This window comes from Gordionus sp. m RMFG-2023, chromosome 3, assembly GCF_954871325.1.
Source record: "Gordionus sp. m RMFG-2023 chromosome 3, tfGorSpeb1-WG-v2, whole genome shotgun sequence".
Classification (NCBI taxonomy): domain Eukaryota; kingdom Metazoa; phylum Nematomorpha; class Gordioida; order Chordodea; family Parachordodidae; genus Gordionus; species Gordionus sp. m RMFG-2023.
The window spans coordinates 42,923,540-42,946,569 of NC_088777.1; the positions used below are offsets into that span (position 1 = coordinate 42,923,540).

Here is a 23,030-nt window from a genome sequence, read left to right on the forward strand (position 1 = left end):
ATGCCTTGATCTAGGAACGAAAACTTGAACTAGGTAAAAAGTTTTGAGTAGTAGAAAACTTAGTGAGTAGTTAAAAATTAAAAATGCTCTCATTATATTTATTTAAAAAAAATGTAATTTTTTTACAATCTTATTCTTTTTATCTATTTTTTAACCAGGTCAAATTGTTTTTCCTTGTGAAGTAAAGAAAATTGGGACTATCGATTTCAAACTGTGATAAAGAAATGAATATTATATTTTAATCTGGTTTGGATAAGAAAAATAGTCAATTTAAATTAGTTTTATTAAGATAAGTTTCCTTTCCTCATACACTTCCCCTAGTTGGTAGGGTCCCACTTAAATAAACCTTAATTATAATATACTGTGATTATTTAACTAAATAAACTTTGCATAAATTCCTGATATTAAATATTCTCCAAATAATACTCATTTAATAACCACATAACAAATAACAAAATGAATATACCAAAATATTCTAAAAATTTGCCTAAATGACATTTTCATTCGTAAGAAAGAAATTTCAATTGAATGGAAAAAAAAGATAATTAATATTAGAAGATTTTCAAATCTTGTAATAAGAACTCATAAGTTTTCTAATTTTCCAATATTCAATTATGATACTAAAATTCAATATCATTATATAGAAAAGTAATTCTAATTTAAAATTTTAAATTTGAGTGCTAGTCTTAATTGTTAATTATTATTTAATGTAGTTAATGTAGTAAAAATTTTTTTTATTTCTATAGTGTTTTTTTTATATTAAAACTTATTACTTAAAATCGGTTATCAATTATTTTTTGGCACTTTTCAAAAGTTTATCTTCGCTTGGATGTTATAAATATAAAATATTCTTATAATATAAGGTAGTATTACAAGATCAGAAAGAAAGAAAAACTAAGATAGAAGTGTGAAATAAACATGGAAATTGAAAATTAAATTTCAAGGTTATTTAATTCTAAATATAAGGATCGTTTTTTGAGATAAATAACAAAAATTTTACAAATTTATTTACTAATTTATAGCAAATTTTTATAAAAGGAATTGAAAATTTTCATTCTCGCTCCATCCAAATCATGGAACAACTAGAAAAAAAAATGATATTAATTTCTGTCGAAGGAACAAAAGAAGCGGAATTGATTTATTTATTATTAATAGAATATTAAAAACAACGGATCACGGAAACTAGCCAAACTAAATCCTTTTCAAAAAAAAAATCATTATCATCATCTTCATTATTATTTGGAATCACTTCAAATAAATCACAAAGGAGCAAAAACTAAGGCAAGACAACAAATAAAAGAAATAAGAAATTTTTTTTAAAAATATTTCCAGTTTTAAATTTTCGTCATTAAAAAAATAAATAATTTTTGGAAGAAAAAAAAACGAAAATTTTATTTAATAAAAAAAAACATTATAAAACCAATTTATAAAATTTCAGTTAAAAAAAAATTTTCATTTCTCTTAAAATTATTAATTAATTAATATAACTATTCCTGTGCTCTATTAGGAAAACAAGGAGAAGTAAAAAAAAAGGTAATAAATATATATTTCTTACAAGAATATTTTATATTTTATTTTTGTTACCCCTTTTATTTAAAAAATAGTAAAAATAATTATGCCAAAGGGGAGGGTTTGGTGGAGAATTACAAATACGAGACCTTAAAACACTAGTATAGCATTTTGTGGTATAAATATTTTTTTTTAATGGTTATATTATACCTAATTTCATTTTAAAAATTTTTTATTTATGCCAAGGGGGCGAGATGAGGATAGCAAGTTGAATACCATTGCCAGGAATACAATTTAATAACATTAATTAACCCTTATTTTAAAAAAATTGAAAACCTTAACGTATAACAAGAAAATAAAATTTCACTGCCAAATTAAACTATTTTGTTCCCCAAAGTTATTCTTACATAATTAATTTGATATATTTATAAAAAAAATACAAATTAGATTTGGAAATTCTTTTTTTAGTAAATTTTTTAAATAATATAATATAACAATAACATTATATTTTCATAATTTTTATCCATATTATATTTTAAAAAATTTAAAATTATAATGGGATTTTATTAGGGGAAAATATGAGAAAATTCTAAGACTGAAACAAGAGTGAGCAGTAGAGAAATTTGAATGGAGAATACAAATTCAGGGTTTAACAAAGAGTTTTCTAATTTACTTAAAAATAGATGATAGCGTAAATAAAAAAAAACTTCGTTTTTTAATACACATCAAATTATGTAATAATTTCAAGATTTAATTTTTATTAAATACATGTAAGAATTTATAGAACCTCTGAATGCCAACCTCTATAGCAGAGCTGATATCGGAGAAAGGCAGAGCATTTATAAAAAAAATATACCCCGGTGATTTCTCGAAAGATTCCTCAGAAATCTATCCCGAGACCGGAATAAATCTAAGGGCCTTAAAAGCATTGAACTCCTCTAATGTAGAATCGGGAAATAAATCTTCGATACCGGTGGTTCCTTATAGAGAGAAATGGAGTGGAAAGTTAGATTTCATGATGTCTTGCATAGGATATGCCGCGGGTCTGGGGAGCGTGTGGAGATTTCCAGCTATGGCCGGAAGAAATGGAGGAGGTTTATTTTATTTTTTTATAAACATAGATAATAAATGATATATAATATATTTTGTATAAATTTAAAATAATAATGACTACCGAGATTTTGAGAAAATAAATTTCAATCATTTTGCTAAATTAGTTGATTTGAATAGATCAATTTTAAAACCGTTTGAGAATAAAATAGTGCGTATTTGCAACCAGTTGTAACAATTTATTTTTGATGAAACCGGAACTTAAGAAGATCACGTTTTGAAATAAATAAAAAATGCATTCGATTTTTTCACAAAATAAAACTACAATTAAATATTGGGAAATTAGGCCGGAACCATAAAACCGGATTAAATCTAAGAACGGGAAATAAAATATTTTTTTTAAAAAAAAATCCTTAAACTTGTTTAGTAATTCCAGGGATTCGAACCGAACCCGAACCCGGAGAAGTGAACCCGGGTTTTTAGAAATAAACTCTGAACCCGAACCGAACCTGAACCCCATTTATAAAATTTTCAAAACCCCGAACCGAACCCAAGAATTTTATTTGAACCCGGGTTCAATCGGGTTCAGTGTATTATTTAAATCATATATTAATATATGTAAATACAAATATTATATTTTCAAATTTCCAATTAAATGAAGTCTTAATAAATTTTAAACAACTTAATTCATTTATGCCATTTTTAAATTTATTCTCGATTCCTATTGGAGTGTTAAAAAATTTTAAACAATTGAATTAATTTGCGCCATTTATTTTTAAATTTTTATCTTATTATTCTTAAAGATTATTAATTAGAAGAAAATGGTTAACAGATCAAAGTAAAAATTATTATATTGTTAATTTAAAAAATTCTAAACATCTAACTTAAAAATTGTTAAATGTAGGGCAGTTTTTGTGAACTTATTAAAATGATTTTAAAATTTATATATGCTAATCATTTATTTTTGGTTCAGTTTAATTTTTACAAGATATTAATGAAGTGCATATTATAAATGAAATTAAATTTATAAATATCTCTTTTTAAATTCTGAAATCATTGCTATTTAAAAAAATTGTTCTCTTTTTATAGATTTAAGATTAAAGATAAAGTCATATTTGATAAGCATTTTACCCTTAATAAAATCAATATGTTCATATTGCAAAGTAAAAATGTCTGGTAATCACTTGTCAAATTTAGAAAGACACCTGGAAAGAAATCACAACAATGAATATTTAAATTATTTAAATGAAAAAACCAAATATCAGGAATTGTTATTGGCAAAAAAACCTAAAATTAATATAGAAACCTTTTTTCCAAAAAAGCATATAAGTATAAATATATCATCTAATGATTTGATGAGTTCTATACTAGAACTTGTTACTGTAAATGGCCGGCCTTTATCAATTATTGAAGATTCGGAATTTCAAAGAATTATAAATCCACTCCTATCTGGGCTCAATTTAGTTATAAACAAAGAAAATTTATCCAGAACTATTAATAAAACAGCCCAATCAATTAGAGACAAAATATCGAGAGAGCTAGAAGGAAAATTAATAAGTTTAAAAGTTGATGCAGTTCAACGACTAGATAGGTCAATTCTTGGTGTAAATATTCAATTTATATCAAAGTCCATTATAAATTTGAGGACTCTTGGAATTGTAGAGCTGAAAGAGAAATGTATTGGGAAAATATATAAAAGAGAATATATTAAAAACTTTACTAAAATTTAAAATTAATATTCAACAAATATACACAATTACTTCTGATAATGGTTGTAATTTTTTAAGAGCTATAAAGCTCCTGCAACCTGAAACTGATTATGATATAAGGAGTGAATCAGCAGATGAGGAAAATATGGATGTAAATGTATATAAATATGATATTGATGATATACAAAATACTTTTTTATCAACTATTATATCCTATCCGATTTATAGTGTACGGTGTGCAGCTCACACACTTCAGCTGGCACTTCAAGATGCTATAAAATTATCACCTATTGTGGAAACCATTGCAAAAGCTAGGAGCCTAAATTTAAAATTAAGACATCCCACTTACCAAAAGTTATTAAAAAATATGAAACTCCCTAAGCCTGTGTTAGATTGCCACAGATGGCATTCAACCCATGATATGTTAAAAAGGCTGATTTTACTAAAACCCAATATCGAAGATTTTTTTACAGAGCAATCTGATTATTTATTGACTGAAGATTGGAAAGAGATAATAACGATTGTTGAAATTTTAAAACCGCTAAAAATCGCAACCAAACAATTCCAATCTGAACAGTTAACACTGACAGATTTTTATGCAGCATGGTTAAGATGCTGCATCGAACTGGAAAAAAATCTAAACCATTTTGCTCAATTACTATATTCTTGTCTTAAGAACAGAGAAGAAAGGTTTATAAAACGAAATTCTCTTAGCTGCCATATACCTGGACCCAAGATACAAGGTTAATTAAAAGCTTAGTAAATTAATTATTTTAGATTTATATTAAAATTGTTATTTTATGAAATATTTAAATATAAACAATATAAATCCTTAAATATTACAGGTATTACTTAGTGATGATGATAAGATTTGTGCGAAAAAACATCTTGTCAATTTATGGAGACGAATTAAAAGCTTAACAACGCCGATTTTATCTGATGATATTAGTTCCGATGAAGTTATTGAACAAGAAGATGATTTAGAGAAATTGATACAACTTAAAGAAAGGCAGGAGAAAATACTTAAAAGAGGGCCAACGATTTATTGGAACAATAATTACTGGATTTAACGATTATAAAAGTTTAGATAAGAAGGAAAATATTTTGCATTTTTGGGAGTCTGCTAAGCTGGAACACCCTGAATTATATATTTTATCTAAAATCTTATTTGCTGTTCCTGCAACCCAAGTTAATTTTTCATATTTTCACATATAAATACATTTAACATAGGTTAGCGTTGAAAGATCTTTTTCACATTTGAAATTCATTCTTTCACCACATAGATCGAGGATGAGTGAACAACTCTTGGAAGATATTATGCTAATACGTCTAAATAAAATTTTTAAAATTGATACATGACTATATGCTTTGTATTTTTAACTATATTTGCCTATAAATAAAATAAAAAATTTATTTTTTATATCAAATTTATGTCTAGTTTTTTATTATGATTTAAATATAGAATTTTTTTTATCAACTCAAAAATTCTTGAACCCGAACCGAACCCGAACCAAACCCGGGTTCAAAAATATTTCCCTGAACCGAACCCGAACCGAACCCACCTTTTTTTTTATACCCCGAACCGAACCCGGGCAAAAATTTTGTCGGGTTCGCATCCCTGAGTAATTCATTTTGAGGAAATTTTTTTTTCCAATTTAAGGTTCCAAACTTAAAGAAAGGTTATATTATTAAAGTAAGAAAGAAAGAAAGAAAGTTTAATAAATTAAATTTTAAATTTTAAAATAAATACCTTTTTCTAAAAATGAGGAAACGAATTCACGATTAATATAATTTTTGTGTAATTTCACGGCCATATTGCTAATTATTAGTAATATTATATTCTATTATATTAATATAAATTATGTATTAATATGATTTGTTGTAACACATTTTCATAATGTGAAAAAACATTCTTATATAGTTAAATAACTTTCCATAATTAATGTAAAAACATTTTGATAAAATTTTTGATATAATTTTTTTTAAATTTTTTTAATAATAAGAGTTTTTAAACTTTAATGAAGATTAACATCAAAAATATATATCAAATATAATTTTTTTATGTTTTGGACCCAAGTTTAAGTGGGAAAATAAGAAAATTTTTCTAAGATTTTTAGAATAATTTTTTTTTTAAATGCACATTATAAATTTTTTTAAATTAATATTATTACAATATATTAATGTTACTTTAAGTTATCTAAAGAATGGAAATCAGGATAAGAAATTTGATAATTTCTTAATAAACATAAGTGAAAGAAAATTCGAATTTAGGGTTTTCAGATAATTCTTATTTTTTTTTGGTTTTAAAATTAAATAAAATTTAAAATTTCCTAAAATGACACATACCAAAAATCATCGAGATGTGCCACCAACCATTCCATAACGGAAGCCCCGACACTTCAATTTAACTTTCCGTAATTATTGTAAAAACTTGTTGAAAAAAATACATCCTTTTTTAAAAAAACTTTTAAAAACTTGAAAGAAAATTTTGAGAAACACATTATATTTTTAAAAACTTCCGGTAATTAACTTAAATTAAAACCTATAAAAATTCTTTCTTAAATTTGCGACAATTTTAATTTTAAACTTCTATATTTTATAATTTATAATTTTTTTTTAAAACTATATTTCCATTTTTTAAATGTCAAATTTTACTATCTCTAGTATGAATCTATCTCCAGTTTCAGGTTTGTTAATATAATATTCTATTATTACCTTATATATATCTTTTAAAATTCTTATTTTTCCACTTAAACTTATGTCCAAAACATAAAAAAACTATATTCGATTCATAACTTTGACGTTAGTCTTCATTAAAGTTTAAGAACTTTATTATTAAAATTTTTTTTTTGAATTCTCATTTTCCCACTTAAACTTGTGTCCAAAAAAACTATTTGATTCATAACTTTGATGTTAGTCTTCATTAAAGTTTAAAAACTTTTAAAAATTTTATCAAAATTTTTTTAAAAAATTTAATTTATATTAAAATGTTTTTTACAATAATTATGGAAAGTTATTTAACTATATAAGAATGTTTTTTCACATTATGAAAATGTGTTACAACTTACAACAAATCATATTAATACTGTAATATAATATATATTTCATTATAATTTTAATTTTAAATTTTTTTTTTGAATTCTCATTTTTCCACTTAAACTTGTGTCCAAAAAAACTATTTGATTCATAACTTTGATGTTAGTCTTCATTAAAGTTTAAAAACTTTTAAAAAATTTTATCAAAATTTTTTTAAAAAATTTAATTTATATTAAAATGTTTTTTACAATAATTATGGAAAGTTATTTAACTATATAAGAATGTTTTTTCACATTATGAAAATGTGTTACAACTTACAACAAATCATATTAATACTGTAATATAATATATATTTCATTATAATTTTAATTTTAATTATCATATGTTAAAATATATGACATAAAATCAAAATATGTATAATATAAATTATTTATAATTTAAAAAAAGGTTTGAAATCAATTATTCATTTAATTAAAGTTATTATGAAATATAATAAGATATTATTAAATTATCTCAGAGAAGTGTTACCTTTCTGTTTAAGTTCTCTATAGGAAAATTTGAAAATTTGGAGTTTAATAAGGGTTTTCACTAATAAAACAAATTTGATGTCATAAAATTTAGTGATCTGCATCGGGCCTAATTTTTTAAGCCCAGCCCGGCCCGAAATTTTTTTTATAAAGTTTTGCCCGTCCCGAATTTATTTAAATATAGAAATTAATTTTTATAATTACTCAAAATAAACGATATATGTTATTTGGCGTCTACTTTCTATTAAATAAAATCATATATTATTATACATAAAAAATTCAACATAAAATTGATAAATTTAGATATATTTTAAAAATTTCTAAGGCCCGACCCGACCCGGCCTACAGGCCGGGACTACTTTTGTAGATCTCTAATATGGCGTCTACTTTCTATAAATAATATCACATATTTTTATTTTACATAAAAAAGTCAACATAAAATTGATAAATTTAGATATATTTTGAAAAATTTCTAAGGCCCGACCCGAATCGACCCAAATTTTCTTAAAAAATATTAGGCCTGGAACTTTTTTTATTGTTTTTTTTGAATTGGATATTGGTTTTTGAAGTCTCATTCAAATTCAAAAAATTTTAAAAAAATAATCTCGCATTTATATATTTTGCATCCAAACTCGATTTCGTAAATTTCAATAATAAATTAAATTTTTTTTAAAATAAAATGTTGACCTCAATTTGATGTAATCTTAACTATGCTCTCTTATACTAACTTTTCGGTTTGCCGAGGCTCAATCAACGTTTTTTTAAAAATATTTATTGCTTCAAAATATGTATAAATTCGAAATTTTGTGAAGATTTTGAACGGGGCTCGAGTTTCTAACAGCCCCTTTCCAACGAGACTACTATAACCCACAAGTAAGTTAAAGGTGTGAAATCTGTAAATACTAAACTAATATGTATTAAGATTTTCCTTTTGTAAAATGCAGCATTTTGCCTTATAAAATGTATTTCAAAACTTGTAAATGTCTCGTGAAGTTCAGAATGAAATGACCTTTTTGAGTTGGAAATGATTCCTTCTGAGATACAATATAATTTAATACAAATAAAAAATCTTTTCTAATTATAAAATATTATATATATATAAATATAGGTGCATTTTTGATTCCCTACTTTCTTATGCTTTTATGCGTTGGAATACCTCTTTTCTTTATCGAAGTGACATTAGGGCAGTTCTCAAGTTTGGGACCCATCAAATTATGGAGGGTAGTCCCTTTAGCTCAGGGTATATACCAAGTTGTATTATATTTTTTATTATACATAATTTACTTGTCCCATAAAAGTAGTGTTGTTACCCTATTCGGTTCGAATTTTAATTGCCCGGTTAAGATTTTCGCCAAAATAATATTATCCTACTAAGCATGGAGATTTTGCTCAGACAATTTGTTTTCTCCCTCTCTAATTAATGATGTTATTTACGATTTTTAATACTTAATAATGTCACCAGAGATTATTTAATTACCACATTTTGCAATTTAATATTTTTTATAATTAAAATTTTTTTTGTTTAAATTAATTTATTTGTCTGAAATGAATTTATAATAATCTTTGAAGGTATCGGATACGGCATGGTTTTTATAACTTCGTTAGTAAATCTGTACTACAATGTGATCATAACTTGGATCGTTTATTACTTTTTCGCATCAATGAGAGCAAAAGTACCTTGGGCTGATTGTGACAGACCTTGGAATACACCTAGTTTATATAACACATACATAATTTGATATTATTTATACTTATATAATTTATTGTCATATAATGACAAAAATCACAAAGAATTATAAATTATTTATTTTTATATGAAGGAGTCGTGTTAGTAATTACCTATACTAGGGGGAAATATGTAGCCAAGATATAGACAAGCAATTAAGGAAGATAACTTTATCCATTAAATTATTAGATAATTTGATGCAAAGATTAAATATTCGATTTTTTATTGGCTAATCGTCATTGCTTATTAAAATTAAAATTTAGTTAGATATAAAGTCTCTATTAAAAAGCATATGTTTGATATAGTTTCAAAATAAATTATAGTAATAAAAACCCTCGAAAAAAAACGAGAGAAAAAAAAAATAGCGGAAAATTATTTAAATAACTTTTTTTAAATTCGAAGAGCATCATTAAATAAATTTCTATATGAGCAAACATTCAATGTATCCGAAAAATTACTGTAGTTGTTAGATATTTTTGTTTTTATGGAGAGAATAGAATGAAATACTAAGACATCACCAAAATATAGAGTTATATAATGAAATAATTTTAAGGTCATAATTTAATAAGTGAATGTCCCTAGATAAAATCTAATGATACAATTATAATTAAAAAATAAATACCTAACAAGTCTTAATATGCAATTATTATTGTTAAGATTCATAAAATTGAACTACATTATTGAACAATTTACTGGAATAATAAAATCAAGGCTCTCCACAATTTAAAAAATAATGATAAAAGATTTATATTGGCCATATCTGATAGATAAATTTAAAAAATGCCAAGGCCAATTCCAGACAGAACTGGAAATGGCCTAAATCTTTTATTATTTTGTTTAGCATTTTTATGAATTATTTTATATTACTTACAAAAAAAATCACCATTAGATTGTTTCTCTAATAGAGATTTCGCAAATAGCGTAGAATGCAAGATACAAAATGGTACGTACTACTTACATCAATGTTTTAAGGATAACAGAACACAATATGACGTATTAGTGAATAAAACGAGGCGTGTATCACCTTCCGAAGAATTTTTTTAGTTAAAATTTTTGTATTTTGGCTCTAGAAATTGAAAATGTGAAAATAAATATAAATTCGTTTAAAAAATTTTTTATCCGAATTTTTATCACAATACTTTATTGAATCTAAATATAAAAAAAATAAAATAAATAAAAAGCAATAAAATGCTTCAGCCCACTAGTTCAATAGAGGAATTTGGAGGAGTAAATTGGGACTTGCTCTTGACTCTTCTTCTATCATGGATAATCGTTTATTTAATCATAATTCGAGGAATTAAATCTTCTGGAAAAGTTTAAAAAAACATTATTAGATATATATATTTTTAGATTTGTTTGAATCAATATTATCGGGATTGAGATTCTAATGTCATTATTCTGGCCAATATTTTATAGGACAGCTTGAAAATATTATTTTTGTTAAAAATTTTAGAACCTTGTCCTATACTAATGAGTAAAGTATTTTTTAAAAAAAATTGTACTTATTATTTATAGGTTGTTTATTTCACCGCGACCTTCCCCTATGTCGTATTGCTTATCTTGGTTATAAAAGGAGCTACTTTAAAAGGTGCTAGAGATGGAATTAGATTTTATTTAGTGCCTAAATGGGAACGTTTAATGGATCTCCAGGTTATAAGATATAAATTTTTACACATAAACATTATATATTTTTTTTGTGGGAATAAAGTTTATTTCATATAAATTGTTCAATCAATTAGCTTATTTATAATTATTTCGAATTTCACAAAATATTAAAGATTTTGATTTCATGTTTAACGATTAAATATGAATTATTCAAAAATATTATTTATTTAGGTATGGACAGATGCGGCGGGGCAAATATTTTTCTCCCTCTCAAGCGGTTTGGGTGGACTACACGCTCTTTCGAGTTATAACAAATTTGACAACAACGTGCTAAAGTTCGCAAAAAATAAATAGAAAAAAATAATAAATAGATATTATATTTTGAAATTCATATATACATTAAACATTTTATTTCGAGCATTTTTAATTAATTGAGCTCGTCATTTTATATTTAAAAATTTGATTTTGCCGGAAATGCATTCCAATAGGTGTATAATATCCATAAATTTCGGATGAACTTTTAAAGAAACTTTAATTTAAAATGCAAAACCTACTGCGCATGTCGGGAAAACCTAATAAACTATCACCTTATCAAAAATTTTAAACATTTTGAACGTAGAAAACGAACCCATTCTTCAATAAAAATGAATATGTTTACGTTCACAATTTGTTTATAATTAAAAGGAAAGCCGTTCACCATTTTGTTTTCTTCATTAAAGGAACGATTTTTATTCGTTTATAAACAACAAAAAAAAATTTATTATTCTCTTATTATTTAATAAACGCAATTACATTATTATAAAATAATAAGTATTCTTCTCCTTCAAATTTTATTACGATGTCTAGCAGAGTTTTATGTCCCATTTATGAATATAAGTCCTCTATTTACCTTAAAGTTCCCAATAACAAAATATTTGGAGGTATGTTTAACTCTGAGGCATGATAAGTTTAAACATTCTGATGAATCCTAATTGGCTATTGTATTTGATCCCGATCAAATTTTTATATGCTTAAAAGAATGTCATTGGGAAGTTTTTATTCCATCTTTTAAATTCTAAATTCCTGCGCCAAGTAAAAATTGATTTTTGTTTTTAGAATGTACTAAAAGAAGAGTTTTTTTCTGGCCTGTTTTCTTATGTAAAAATAAAGAATTTAAGGATAATTTTGTCGTTTATACCCTAGAAAATGAAAAGATTGAATAATAAATACCTTGTTAGTATAGGTTCAGCTAAAATTTTATTCTAAGCAACTTTTAGGTACGGTTACATCTTACAGGTCTTATGCAAATTTTTCTCACAGTTTTATATTCTTTAGTTGTCATTTCTTTTAAATTTTCCATATATTTTTGTCATATCCCTTCTAGCCGTGAAAAGAACAAGATTTTTTTAATAAAACATCATTGTCACTCAATTCGTGAGAAGACCAATAATTTTAGATGGATATTTTTATATGATTTAGAGATTTCGTTTTGGTGTATAGAAATTTATTTAATAATTGATGCTTGATAAATATACCTATGTGAAAAATTTATCACTTCAATTATCAAATTTGTTCTAAATTTTTCATATATATTTTCTGTACCATGGATTTTCTTACACTGGAATATTATTAAATTCATAACTCATTTGGTCAAGATATATTATATAGATATTTAAGCCTGATTTTTTGTGTGTTTTCTTATTTTATACCATTAAGCTAATGTGAACAAAATATTGTTGATTTTACTCATTATTATCTTGGTTATTGCTATTTTAGGGTTTGGAGGTAAAAATACATCTTTGATGAAATATTTTTAAATGTATTTTATAATAGAATTAAATATTTTATGGGTATAATTTAAAAAAAAATTGTATTGATAAATTATTTTAAAAAAAATTATTTTTGAAGAATGTCAAAATTTATATTTTTGTAAAATATAAATATATAATTTATTTAATATATATACTTTAAAAAAAATAAATCGGTAAATCCATAAGAAATAAAAATATTTTCCAATTTTACGCCTTAACATCGTGTATATTACATATGTTCTTTTAAATTCAGTTTGAAAATTTTATTTAATAAATTAGAGACACCTGGATTGTCACATTGATAAATTCATTCACTAGCTTATTTGCTGGATTCGCTATTTTCTCAATAATTGGGAACATGTCTGTTATCAAAAATGTTCCAATAGAAACTATAGCCGCCTCTGGTATAGCATTTTTTTTAAAAACATATTAATTATATTTATCTTGCTTTTGAAATTATAGATAATCATGATTAAGATTAGGTCATCGATTAATTGCTATAAATTAAGGAAATTTAACATAAATATCATGTTAAAATTTTTTAATAATAGTTTGACGGGGAAGAATTTAGTTACATATGAATTTTTAAAACAGCAGATTAATTTATTCAGGGCTTTCTCTGTTTTTTAATGTAAAATAAAAAAAATTCCCCCTATTTTGCAGGAACTGGCTTAGCATTTATAGCATATCCTGAAGCTTTATTGTATTTACCAGTACCAACAATTTGGTCTCTCATATTTTTCTTCATGTTATTTCTCTTAGGAATCGATAGTCAGGTATAATAAAATTTTATTTATGTCTTTTTTTTTATAAAATAAATCACTTGGTTTTAAATTTATAAACTTGTGTTGTAAAAGGGCATTTGAGCCGATTTCTAAAAACTGCTAACTCAAAGCTTTAGCCATAAATATATTTCTAATTGAGATTTCGCTAATAGATGTCCAAACCTTTGTACCATTTATGAGCAAAATCTTTAGGCTTACGCAATATTTTTATGGCAAGAATACCAAGTTAGCCGTTTAAAAATCGACTCAAATCGTGGTGTTTAACAAAACTAAGCTAAATAACTTCAAACCAATTTTATATTTAATCCTTCCTGCATAGGACCAAATTTTTCAGAAAAATTTTTTAAAAAATTTTGTCCCGATCGATTTGATCCTAGAATTTTGTTTTAACGATTTGAGTCCCATTTAATTCTTAATTTTATTTTAGAAATGATTTCGAATCCAATCCACTCCGATCTATTTTTTTTTATTGGGCTATTTAAAAAAAACACGATATTTAAAACGAAATAGGAAAAAAAGTATATAAAGAATAATAAGCATTCTGACTGCGTTCTAGCTCGACTATCTTCCTTTAATAATTCAAATATATCTGTTACCAAAAGTGATTTTATTTTAGATTTAACAAATAGGAATAAGTATATACAACCTTTACTATTCATTTACAGTCGAGCTAGAATGGTGGTTATTCTTAAAAAATTATTAGAAAAACAAAATAATCGATCGAATACAGTCCAAATTTTGTAAAATTAAGTTTCTAATCTGGCAGAGTGCTAGAAAATGTCTACCTCCGACCGACTGAGTTTAGCTGGATTGGATTTAAATCAGTCCTCGCAGAGTCCTAATGATTATTTAATAATAATTCAGGAAAATATTTTTTTAGTTAACTTTGTTATTATAGTTAACCTTTCGTGAATTTAACCAAATTTGACAGCCTAGCCAGAAACCTATCGAACGCATGCATTTAACCTTAAATTATTTTATGAGAGTTAACTTTATTTGTTAAACTTCTCTTTATTGTTTTACTAAATTATAACTATATCATAATATTTTCGATAAAGTAAACTTCTATTTTTTAATTTATTTTATTCACATAATTTATTATAGTAATTAAAAGATTTGTTTGCAAGAATCTTTGAAAATTTTTTTTGCAGAGCAGAGATTTTTCCTCAAAAATTTTCCTAAAAATGAGTAAATCTTTTGTAATTTTCATATATAAAAAAATCTTTCATGATGAAATCAAAATTTTTTAAAAAATCTTTTATTCAAGATTTTTTTGAAGATTTTTAAATTAATCAAAAGAATACATAGTTATTAAATTGAATTATTTCAATAATAGATAAAAAATTAACTAGTTTCTAAACATCGGCTCAAACCGAGCCCGTTCGCTATAGTTAGCTATCAGGTTTCTCCGGTAGGTTAACTATTACGAAGTTTTATGATATAAATTTAGAAATATACATATATATATATATATATTCATTTTATAATATGAACTTTAAAAATAGTTCGCTGGGGTTGAAACAGTCATGACTTCAATATTTGACGCTTTCAAACTCCACAATATTGGAAAATGGAAAAAATCTGGATTAACTTTGATTGTATGTATCGGATACTTCATAATATCAATACCTTTGGTGTCCAGAGTATACTATCATAATTATAATATTAATTCAGTGGCTTATTTCGAATTTCATTATAAAATTAGCAAAAAAAATTAGCATAAAATTCGGTTAATGGACCCTAATATTTTTTTGATGCCTTAACTTTTTATGGCAGAATATATAATATCAAATAACCAGAATAAATTTATCATTTCATTATATTTAAAAACTTTTCTATATCCCACATATTTTTTTACGATCTAAATGTTTTCTATAAAAGTCAGGAATATATTGGGTCGAATTATTAAACAGTTTTGCCACAAATTGGGGTTTAATACTGATAGCTTTGGTGGAGGGCATAGCAATATCTTACATATACGGTAAAAAGAATATTTTATAATTATGATATGTTAGCGTCAATTGTTGTATTTTTTCAGTTAATATGTTATTTTTACAACTCAAAATCATTTTTCAAGCGCCTTTTTTTTAATTTAAAAATCTGCTTTATGTTTAGAAGACTTACTGTGTGATTTTTAGAAAATTCAATGAACTTTGGAACCTAATATAATTTATATTAGTTTTTCCATGTATTTTTATATAAATTATAAATTAGGTATTCTGGACATGCCGAAATACACTTCTGATTAAATCAGATTTTTAAGTTTAAAAAAAACTAGCTCAAAATATGATTTAAAGTTTGAAATAATAATATTGACGGGAGAAGCACATCGCTAAACAAAACCATCTTAACATTCTATCTTTCTAGACATTCATGCATGCATGAATTTATTTATTTAAACATTTTTTTTGGTGATAAAATCATTGTTAATTAAGTTTTGGGCAGTGATGTTATATTTATAAAAAATATATTCTTTTTGTGGGGGGGGGGGGGGGGAATTTTTATTTATTTTGAAGAGCATTACACACTTTCTCTCTTTCTTTCTTTCTTTCTTTCTTTCTTTCTTTCTTTCTTTCTTTCTTTCTTTCTTTCTTTCTTTCTTTCTTTCTTTCTTTCTTTCTTTCTTTCTTTCTTCCTTCAAAAAATTAATGTAGTTAGAATTTTTAAAAATAATAAAAAAATAAATTTTTTTAAAAAGAAAAACCGTTTTATTTTTGAATCTGTTCTGGGCCAATCTATTCAAATTTTAAATTAAAACCCTATTTTTAAATCTAAATGGTCTCTTTCTATTTGTTCTGTTTGGGGAAGCTAAGACGGAAGTTTCTGTTTAGAAATATGGCGAGTCAGGACACGCCCTAAGAGCTATAAAAAATGTAAGATGAATTCGTTGATAAAATTAATCTTTTATAGATAAAATATTGTCTTTTTGTAGAATTTCTATTACTGAGTGGGTAAAATTAGTAATTAAGCTGAACAAAGAAAATAGGAAAAAATTATTAGATTTATCATGATTATTATTAAAAGTTATACATAACTAAAAAAAAATGATAAATTTTTTCATAAATAATAAATATAGAGGATCCTTTTTTTAAAAAAACAGATCCCAGATTAAATCTTCTCATAGAGGTGGGGGGAGGGGCTTCTCATATAATACAGCACTTCAGACGTTCCATACCTATCTAGTTTCGGTCTAACTTTGTAGCCCATATCCAGCTTTAGTTTCTACCTAGTTTTAATAAAATATATTTTCCCCTAAAAATTTCACTCTAGCCTACATCAGGCCTTGTTGGCCTATGCCTCTCATTTAAGGGAAAACTGAACAAAAAAATTTATATTAAACATCTCTTGGTTTTGGGACAGAAATTCCAAGGGAAAAAAATCTAGACCAAAAATAAATATCTCAATTTTGAAAAAGCTTTGAAAATAGGGAAATTAAAAAACTTTTAAATAATTAGGCGATAAAAATGACATGTATTGGATAAGAAAATAATGGACTATAAAGGCCTGATTATATATTTAATGGTTGGGGCTAGAATATCCAATAATGTATAAAGTTTTTATAAATCTTAGTTTCATCTAAAATTTTCCGCAAGTTATCAAAATTTATTAAAATGTAATAATACCCTCTTATTATTTAACATATATTAACGGAATCACTTGGTCGAGTCCGATCTCCTATATATCATTCCCCCAAGGACGGAGCCACCAAGTTGGATTAAGAATAAACATGATCCTTGCTAGGATTCGAACACAGGGCCATCAGATTGGCAAGCAACTCTCTTGTCGACTAGGCTACAGACGCTTAAATTTACAATTTTTAAATATATATAAATTTAGCAGTGCCTATCCAAAAAATAAACAGAATACAAATTTAATTGGTACTACCTTAGGCATACATATCATTAACCAAAATAATACTAGAATGAAAGATGAGAAAATTTTTATAGGGGGAAAATAAGATTTTTTTAAGGATTTTATTATAATAAATATTTAATGAAAATAACAGAGCCAGCCCTCCCCTTTCCCAATTTCCTAGAATTTTTAATATAATTTAATTTTATATCATTTGAATTTACAAGGTATTAACAATTTAATATATGACATTGAAATGATGATTGGGACGAGACCAAAATCTAGATGGATTTATTGGAAGATTGTCTGGACTATATTTCCGCTCATTATGGCCGTAAAAAAATATTATTTTTTATTTGTGCTCCGTTGGATATTTTATTTATATACATATACTAATCATTTGTGGGCTATTCTCTCCTTTCCATTCGATTCTTATTTGAAATATTCTGCATTCTGGTTTCCTTTAGCTTGCTTTAATAATCCGTGCTTTTATATTTCACATAGCTATACTGAGTTTATTTTCAGTTAAATTTAGCATTATATTATGCAGTACTGTTATATTTCGCATTCAGTTAAAAATTCGTTCGGGATCGGGCCGGGCAAATATTAGAGCCCGATGCTGATCACTACTCGTAATATCATTATACCACTCTATTATTTTGCGTCAATGTTAAAAATGTTTACTTAACCATTTGTTCTTTTTATGACTTCTTCACAAATCTGTCCTTCATGTCTGAAATTAGTACATATAGATATGATGCTTGTTTTTAAGTTCATGGGTCACCTTGAGTCAGATTTCTGCATTTTAGCCTTGCTCCATTATCCCTTGTCAGTCATATAATTTTTTCCCCGAAAATCTTTGTTCCTCCTCTTTACATTTCAATTCTGATTCTCAGATTTTTTTTCAATTATTCCAAGTTAAATATTATCTCAAGGATCTCCAAAGGTGCAAGATTGCTATTTGCTAAATCTTTCGCTGATTGTGTATCTTCCCTATTACGAAACTTTAACAAAGAAAATGAATGGCTTAATCACTTTTCTATGCATATAACACCTTTAAGGTACCCGACACCGACAAAACTTCACAAAAATTCATAAGTTAGCAAATTAAGGATGCCGCATCCATCCATTATTCCCCCTTATCTTCTAGAAAACAAGAAGCCTACGCTCTTTAAACAAAAAAACCTTTACCTATTGAGTTGAAAGCAAATTTTATTTCCAAGAAAATTAACAATCTTAATATAAAAGGTGGTCTTAGATTGGAATCCTCATGACTCTCTTTGCTTCGTTTCTTCAATCTTTTGATCCTAGGTTAATTGCACTTCAAATACGATAATATTCGGCCCTGCATTATGATCTATCTTTCTAGGACTAGTTGTTTAAATTATATTTTTAAGAATAAAGCATGAAGCATCATGTCTTCTCACTCACCCCTTTCCATCTTGGGATCTCTGGTCGTTCTTGTAAAGATCAAATTGTTAGACATAAATTTATGTAATTCGATTACCCTTGAGATCAGCTCAAATTCCATCTATTCTTGAACCAGGTCTTATCAGATGTGAGGGGAAACGTCCAAATGGGATCTCTTGAATTGCTTAGAATCTTGGCAATTCCTAGTCTGGGATTACTCGTGTTGATTCAATGACTCCTTCCAATTAAACTCTTAACATACTTGAGAAAAGGAGAAAACAAAATATTCATAAATACAAGAACACATATTCATTCCGATAAAAAACCTATGGGGAATTGAGCCCAATCTTTTTTTTAAGGAATTTGGTTTTCACATTAGTAAACTTACTGATTTACCTTGTTCAGGCTTCTTTTTGAGGTAAAGTCTAGCTATTGCTATTAACAAAGCTAATTACATTGGCTTCATGCGCAGCCTCAATCCAAAAGATGATCATTTTTTATCAGAGTTGTGCATTTGATCGGTAAAATAGATTTGGTCAATTGACCTATATTTGACCGTTTTTTAAGATAAATATTAACTTTATTTTTAATACAATAGTAAAAAATGAATCTAATTATATTTTTTAAAATTCTATAATTAATGTTCCGCTTTCCATGGTAAAGTCGTGTTCTGATTTATATTCAATATTATCCTTCCTTAATATTTTTAATCAATCTTAAATTATGATATACACTTATCAATTTTTTGGTTGTCGAGATCTTCAATCGATTTCTTTTGTTCATATGAATATCACCTCAAACCGACCAATATATTTCCTAAAAAGAAGTGGACACTTCTCTTAATGTTCAAGGTGGGCAAAGCCCATTCCAATAACTCGAGGTCAGAATCTGATTTTTTTTTATGAAAGGTACTGTTTTCCACATATTTTGACTATTAAATATACCGATCTTTTTTTCTTAAATTTATAATATCACTTAAAATATTTTGGTCATCATCACCTTCTAAAATTATCACATGCTTTATCAAATTTACTATTAGTAAGATGCTCCCCTTATACTGGGGATCCAATAAACAATCAGCAGTGTTAGCACATCTATTTGGATTGCTTTTTCTTTTTCAAACGTATCTTTAATTATTTTTCTTCAGGTGGATTAATTATAAAATCATGGCATGATTGAATTATTTGTTTTCCAAATTAAGCGTACATTAATCCCTTTGCACCTACAACAATAAGAAGCTAAGTGTTAAAGAATAGTTTTAAATATTTCGTCCAAAATACTTCTTCATTTGATGTATTATTGGTAATTTCTTTTGGACAAATACCAACTTCTTTAACAGCTACTTTTAGAGCTTTCTTGTATGTTTGTATTTGCTCCTTGCATTTTATTGACGATGACCATCTTATTTGGAAATTTTACATAATGAAATATAAATTGACTATTATATTTATATATTGAAATTCAATCAAATTAATAATGAGAAAAATTCTTTTATTTTTATATTTTAAAATGAACTAATATTTTAATATAAAAATCCGATATTTTAATATATAATTATAATTAAATCGACGCCTTGATGTTATAAATATAATCTAAAATAAATTGTAACCTAATTGGATTAATAAACATGCTTTAAATACATATTAATTAATCAAATCAATATATTTATTCACCAATAATATTTTAGAGTATTTGACTGTATTTTATCAGGTCAAATACTCCTTGGGCAATTGACGGAATTTGACAGGTCAATTGACCCACTTGTCAACCCTGTTTTTAATATAATATATAAATTTTCTTTAATTAAATATATAATTTCTTTTTCTTCTTTCAATATGAATTATAAGCAATTTTAAATATTCAATATTTTCTTTTTTCAATTTATGTGAAGATTATGTTTGGTTTTTAGAATATTTTTGTTATAATCAAAAGAAAAAAGATTCTCTTATTCATATATTTTGGAATTTAATTTTATGATAACGTTTTAAATTAATTATTTTTTTTATTATTAAAATAGACATTATTCGCTTTGTCTTGGTTCAAACTCGCTCCTTTAACTCTTGGGGCTTATGTTTACCCTATATGGGCTAACGTCTTTGGTTGGTTCTTAGCTGGAATACCAGTTTTGTTCATACCAATACTTTTCATCAAAAACTATTACAAGTTGAAAGGTCGAACATCGAGATCATTTTTGCAAGTTTGTTATTTTGTTATTTTTCGTACAATTTCACATTATTTTAAACAATTATATAAGAAAATATTTACTTTTTTTCTTAATTTAAAATTTTATTTTAATATACCTGTATAGCCTTACTAAAACATTGGCAATAATATCTTAATATTATTTTAAAATTATATTAGAATTCACGAATATTAAGTCAGCCAAGAGATAATTGGGGACCAGAGCTTGATGTTAATCGAACAGGAAAATACAAAACATTCGAAAAATTTTAATTATATTAAAATTATGTAAATACTAAATACACCAAATCAATCATTTACGAACGTTTTATGGATGCGTAGTTTTAAATTATTAGTTTGACAGTTTTATATTAATTGTATGCGCTGTTTTTAATTAAAATATCTCCTGTTAGATTTAATATTTACTCATATTTAATAATCAAATGAAAAGTTTTCGCACAAAGTATGATCTGTTAAATTATTAGATATTTTCTTAATTTTAGTTATAAATTAAAAAATTTAAGATACTTATGATATTTTATGATACTTTGATACGAATAAATTTATAGAAAATATATGATTATAATTCAAAGAGATTTGATATACAATACTATCCACTCGAATTACTCAATTCCCTATTAAATAACATATTCAAAAAAAAATCTTATTAAATTGCTTGATGACTGAAAACTTAACGGAAACCAATTTTCAGATATTATAAGTCAATTTTAAATACTATTTTCTTAATTATTTTTTGTAATTAAATTATTTAATTGTGATTATGACTAGTATAATTATATTGTTTTCCTATTGAATAACATTTTATCTCATGATGAATTTAGGATAATAAAATATTTATCAATTTTTTACTTGTTTTATCTTGTCTCAAAAGTAAAACTTGGTATGACAAAATATTTAATTTTTAAGTAAAATTTTTATTTGTTTTAGCTTGCCTCAAAAGTAAAACTGATATGGCAAAATATTTTCAATTTTTAATTGTCTTTATAGCCAGTACGATCACTAGATTCTCTAAACTTGAGAAGGGGTGGGCTCATTTTCTAAAGAAATTTCAAAATAAATTACACAAAAAGTAATTCTATTTAAAATTTACAAAAAAATAATCATATCTATAAGTCAATATTTTTAGGAGGACTCTATAATATTTCCAGGGTGAAGGGAGGGGTTGAGCTTCTATGCGCTTCCTCCTCTCGACGCATTGGTATATAGTCAAATTGGCTGCTAATTCTTTATTTCTATTTAGTCAAATAGAAATAAGAATATATTGAATGATAATGTTGAACGGTAGAATTTGAGAGATGATGTTGTTGAGTAGATCTACAAAATATAGTTTAATAAAATTTTTATATAATTAATAATTTAATAAAAATTTTATATAATTAATAGTTTGATAAAATAAATATAATTATTGCAATATATGAGCCTTTTTGCTTTCAAGTTAAGCTGTTATTCCTTTGTTTTTTTTAAAAATAATAAAAAAAACCCATGGATGTCCCAATCTTAATATTTTTTTCCATAGAAATATATTGTAATTGAATATAAATATAGAGATATTCGAATAGCAACACTCACGGAGTTCTCAAAAAATACATAAAGTAAATAAAAACCGCACTATTAAAAAAATTACGATTTATTAAAAGTAAAAAGGTCTTTAGTAGAAAGTTACAAAATAAACACCAAATTTTTATTTTTAGCATATTCATTTTACCTCAATTTTTTAAAATCATATTTTTCGAAAAAGGATCATCTTTAACATTTTTGACCACTGATACCAGAGTATTTTTTTAATAGAAATTTTGAAACGTAATGGAACTTTTTTTAAGCAAATTATT

The 23,030-nt window shown here is 25.3% G+C and overlaps 1 protein-coding gene and 1 long non-coding RNA gene across 2 annotated transcripts; both read left to right on the forward strand.

The window, feature by feature from the left end:
- The first annotated feature begins 1,060 nt into the window (after nucleotides 1-1,060).
- Nucleotides 1,061-21,795, forward strand: LOC135927614 (sodium- and chloride-dependent glycine transporter 2-like). Its single transcript, XM_065463721.1, has 15 exons — nucleotides 1,061-1,533; nucleotides 2,285-2,603; nucleotides 8,940-9,071; nucleotides 9,401-9,544; nucleotides 10,447-10,600; nucleotides 10,739-10,871; nucleotides 11,073-11,207; nucleotides 11,394-11,497; nucleotides 13,232-13,356; nucleotides 13,616-13,728; nucleotides 15,243-15,380; nucleotides 15,619-15,718; nucleotides 17,817-17,923; nucleotides 21,017-21,196; nucleotides 21,361-21,795. The coding sequence occupies exons 2-15, from the start codon at nucleotides 2,303-2,305 to the stop codon at nucleotides 21,451-21,453; spliced, it is 1,959 nt and encodes a 652-aa protein (XP_065319793.1). The 5' UTR covers nucleotides 1,061-1,533; nucleotides 2,285-2,302; the 3' UTR covers nucleotides 21,454-21,795.
- On the forward strand, nucleotides 4,319-5,944 carry LOC135927615 (uncharacterized). The gene is made up of 3 exons (XR_010572124.1): nucleotides 4,319-5,011; nucleotides 5,114-5,456; nucleotides 5,499-5,944. It is a non-coding gene; the product is annotated as an uncharacterized LOC135927615 (long non-coding RNA).
- Nucleotides 21,796-23,030: the final 1,235 nt, after the last annotated feature.

Bases quoted from the DNA above. Each gene is read 5' to 3' on its own strand.
- LOC135927614 (XM_065463721.1), top strand. From the start codon at position 2,303: ATGCCAACCTCTATAGCAGAGCTGATATCGGAGAAAGGCAGAGCATTT. The intron at 2,604-8,939 runs GTTTATTTTATT...ATATAAATATAG, and splicing joins GGCCGGAAGAAATGGAGGAG to GTGCATTTTTGATTCCCTAC. The intron at 21,197-21,360 runs GTTTGTTATTTT...AAATTATATTAG, and splicing joins CATCGAGATCATTTTTGCAA to AATTCACGAATATTAAGTCA.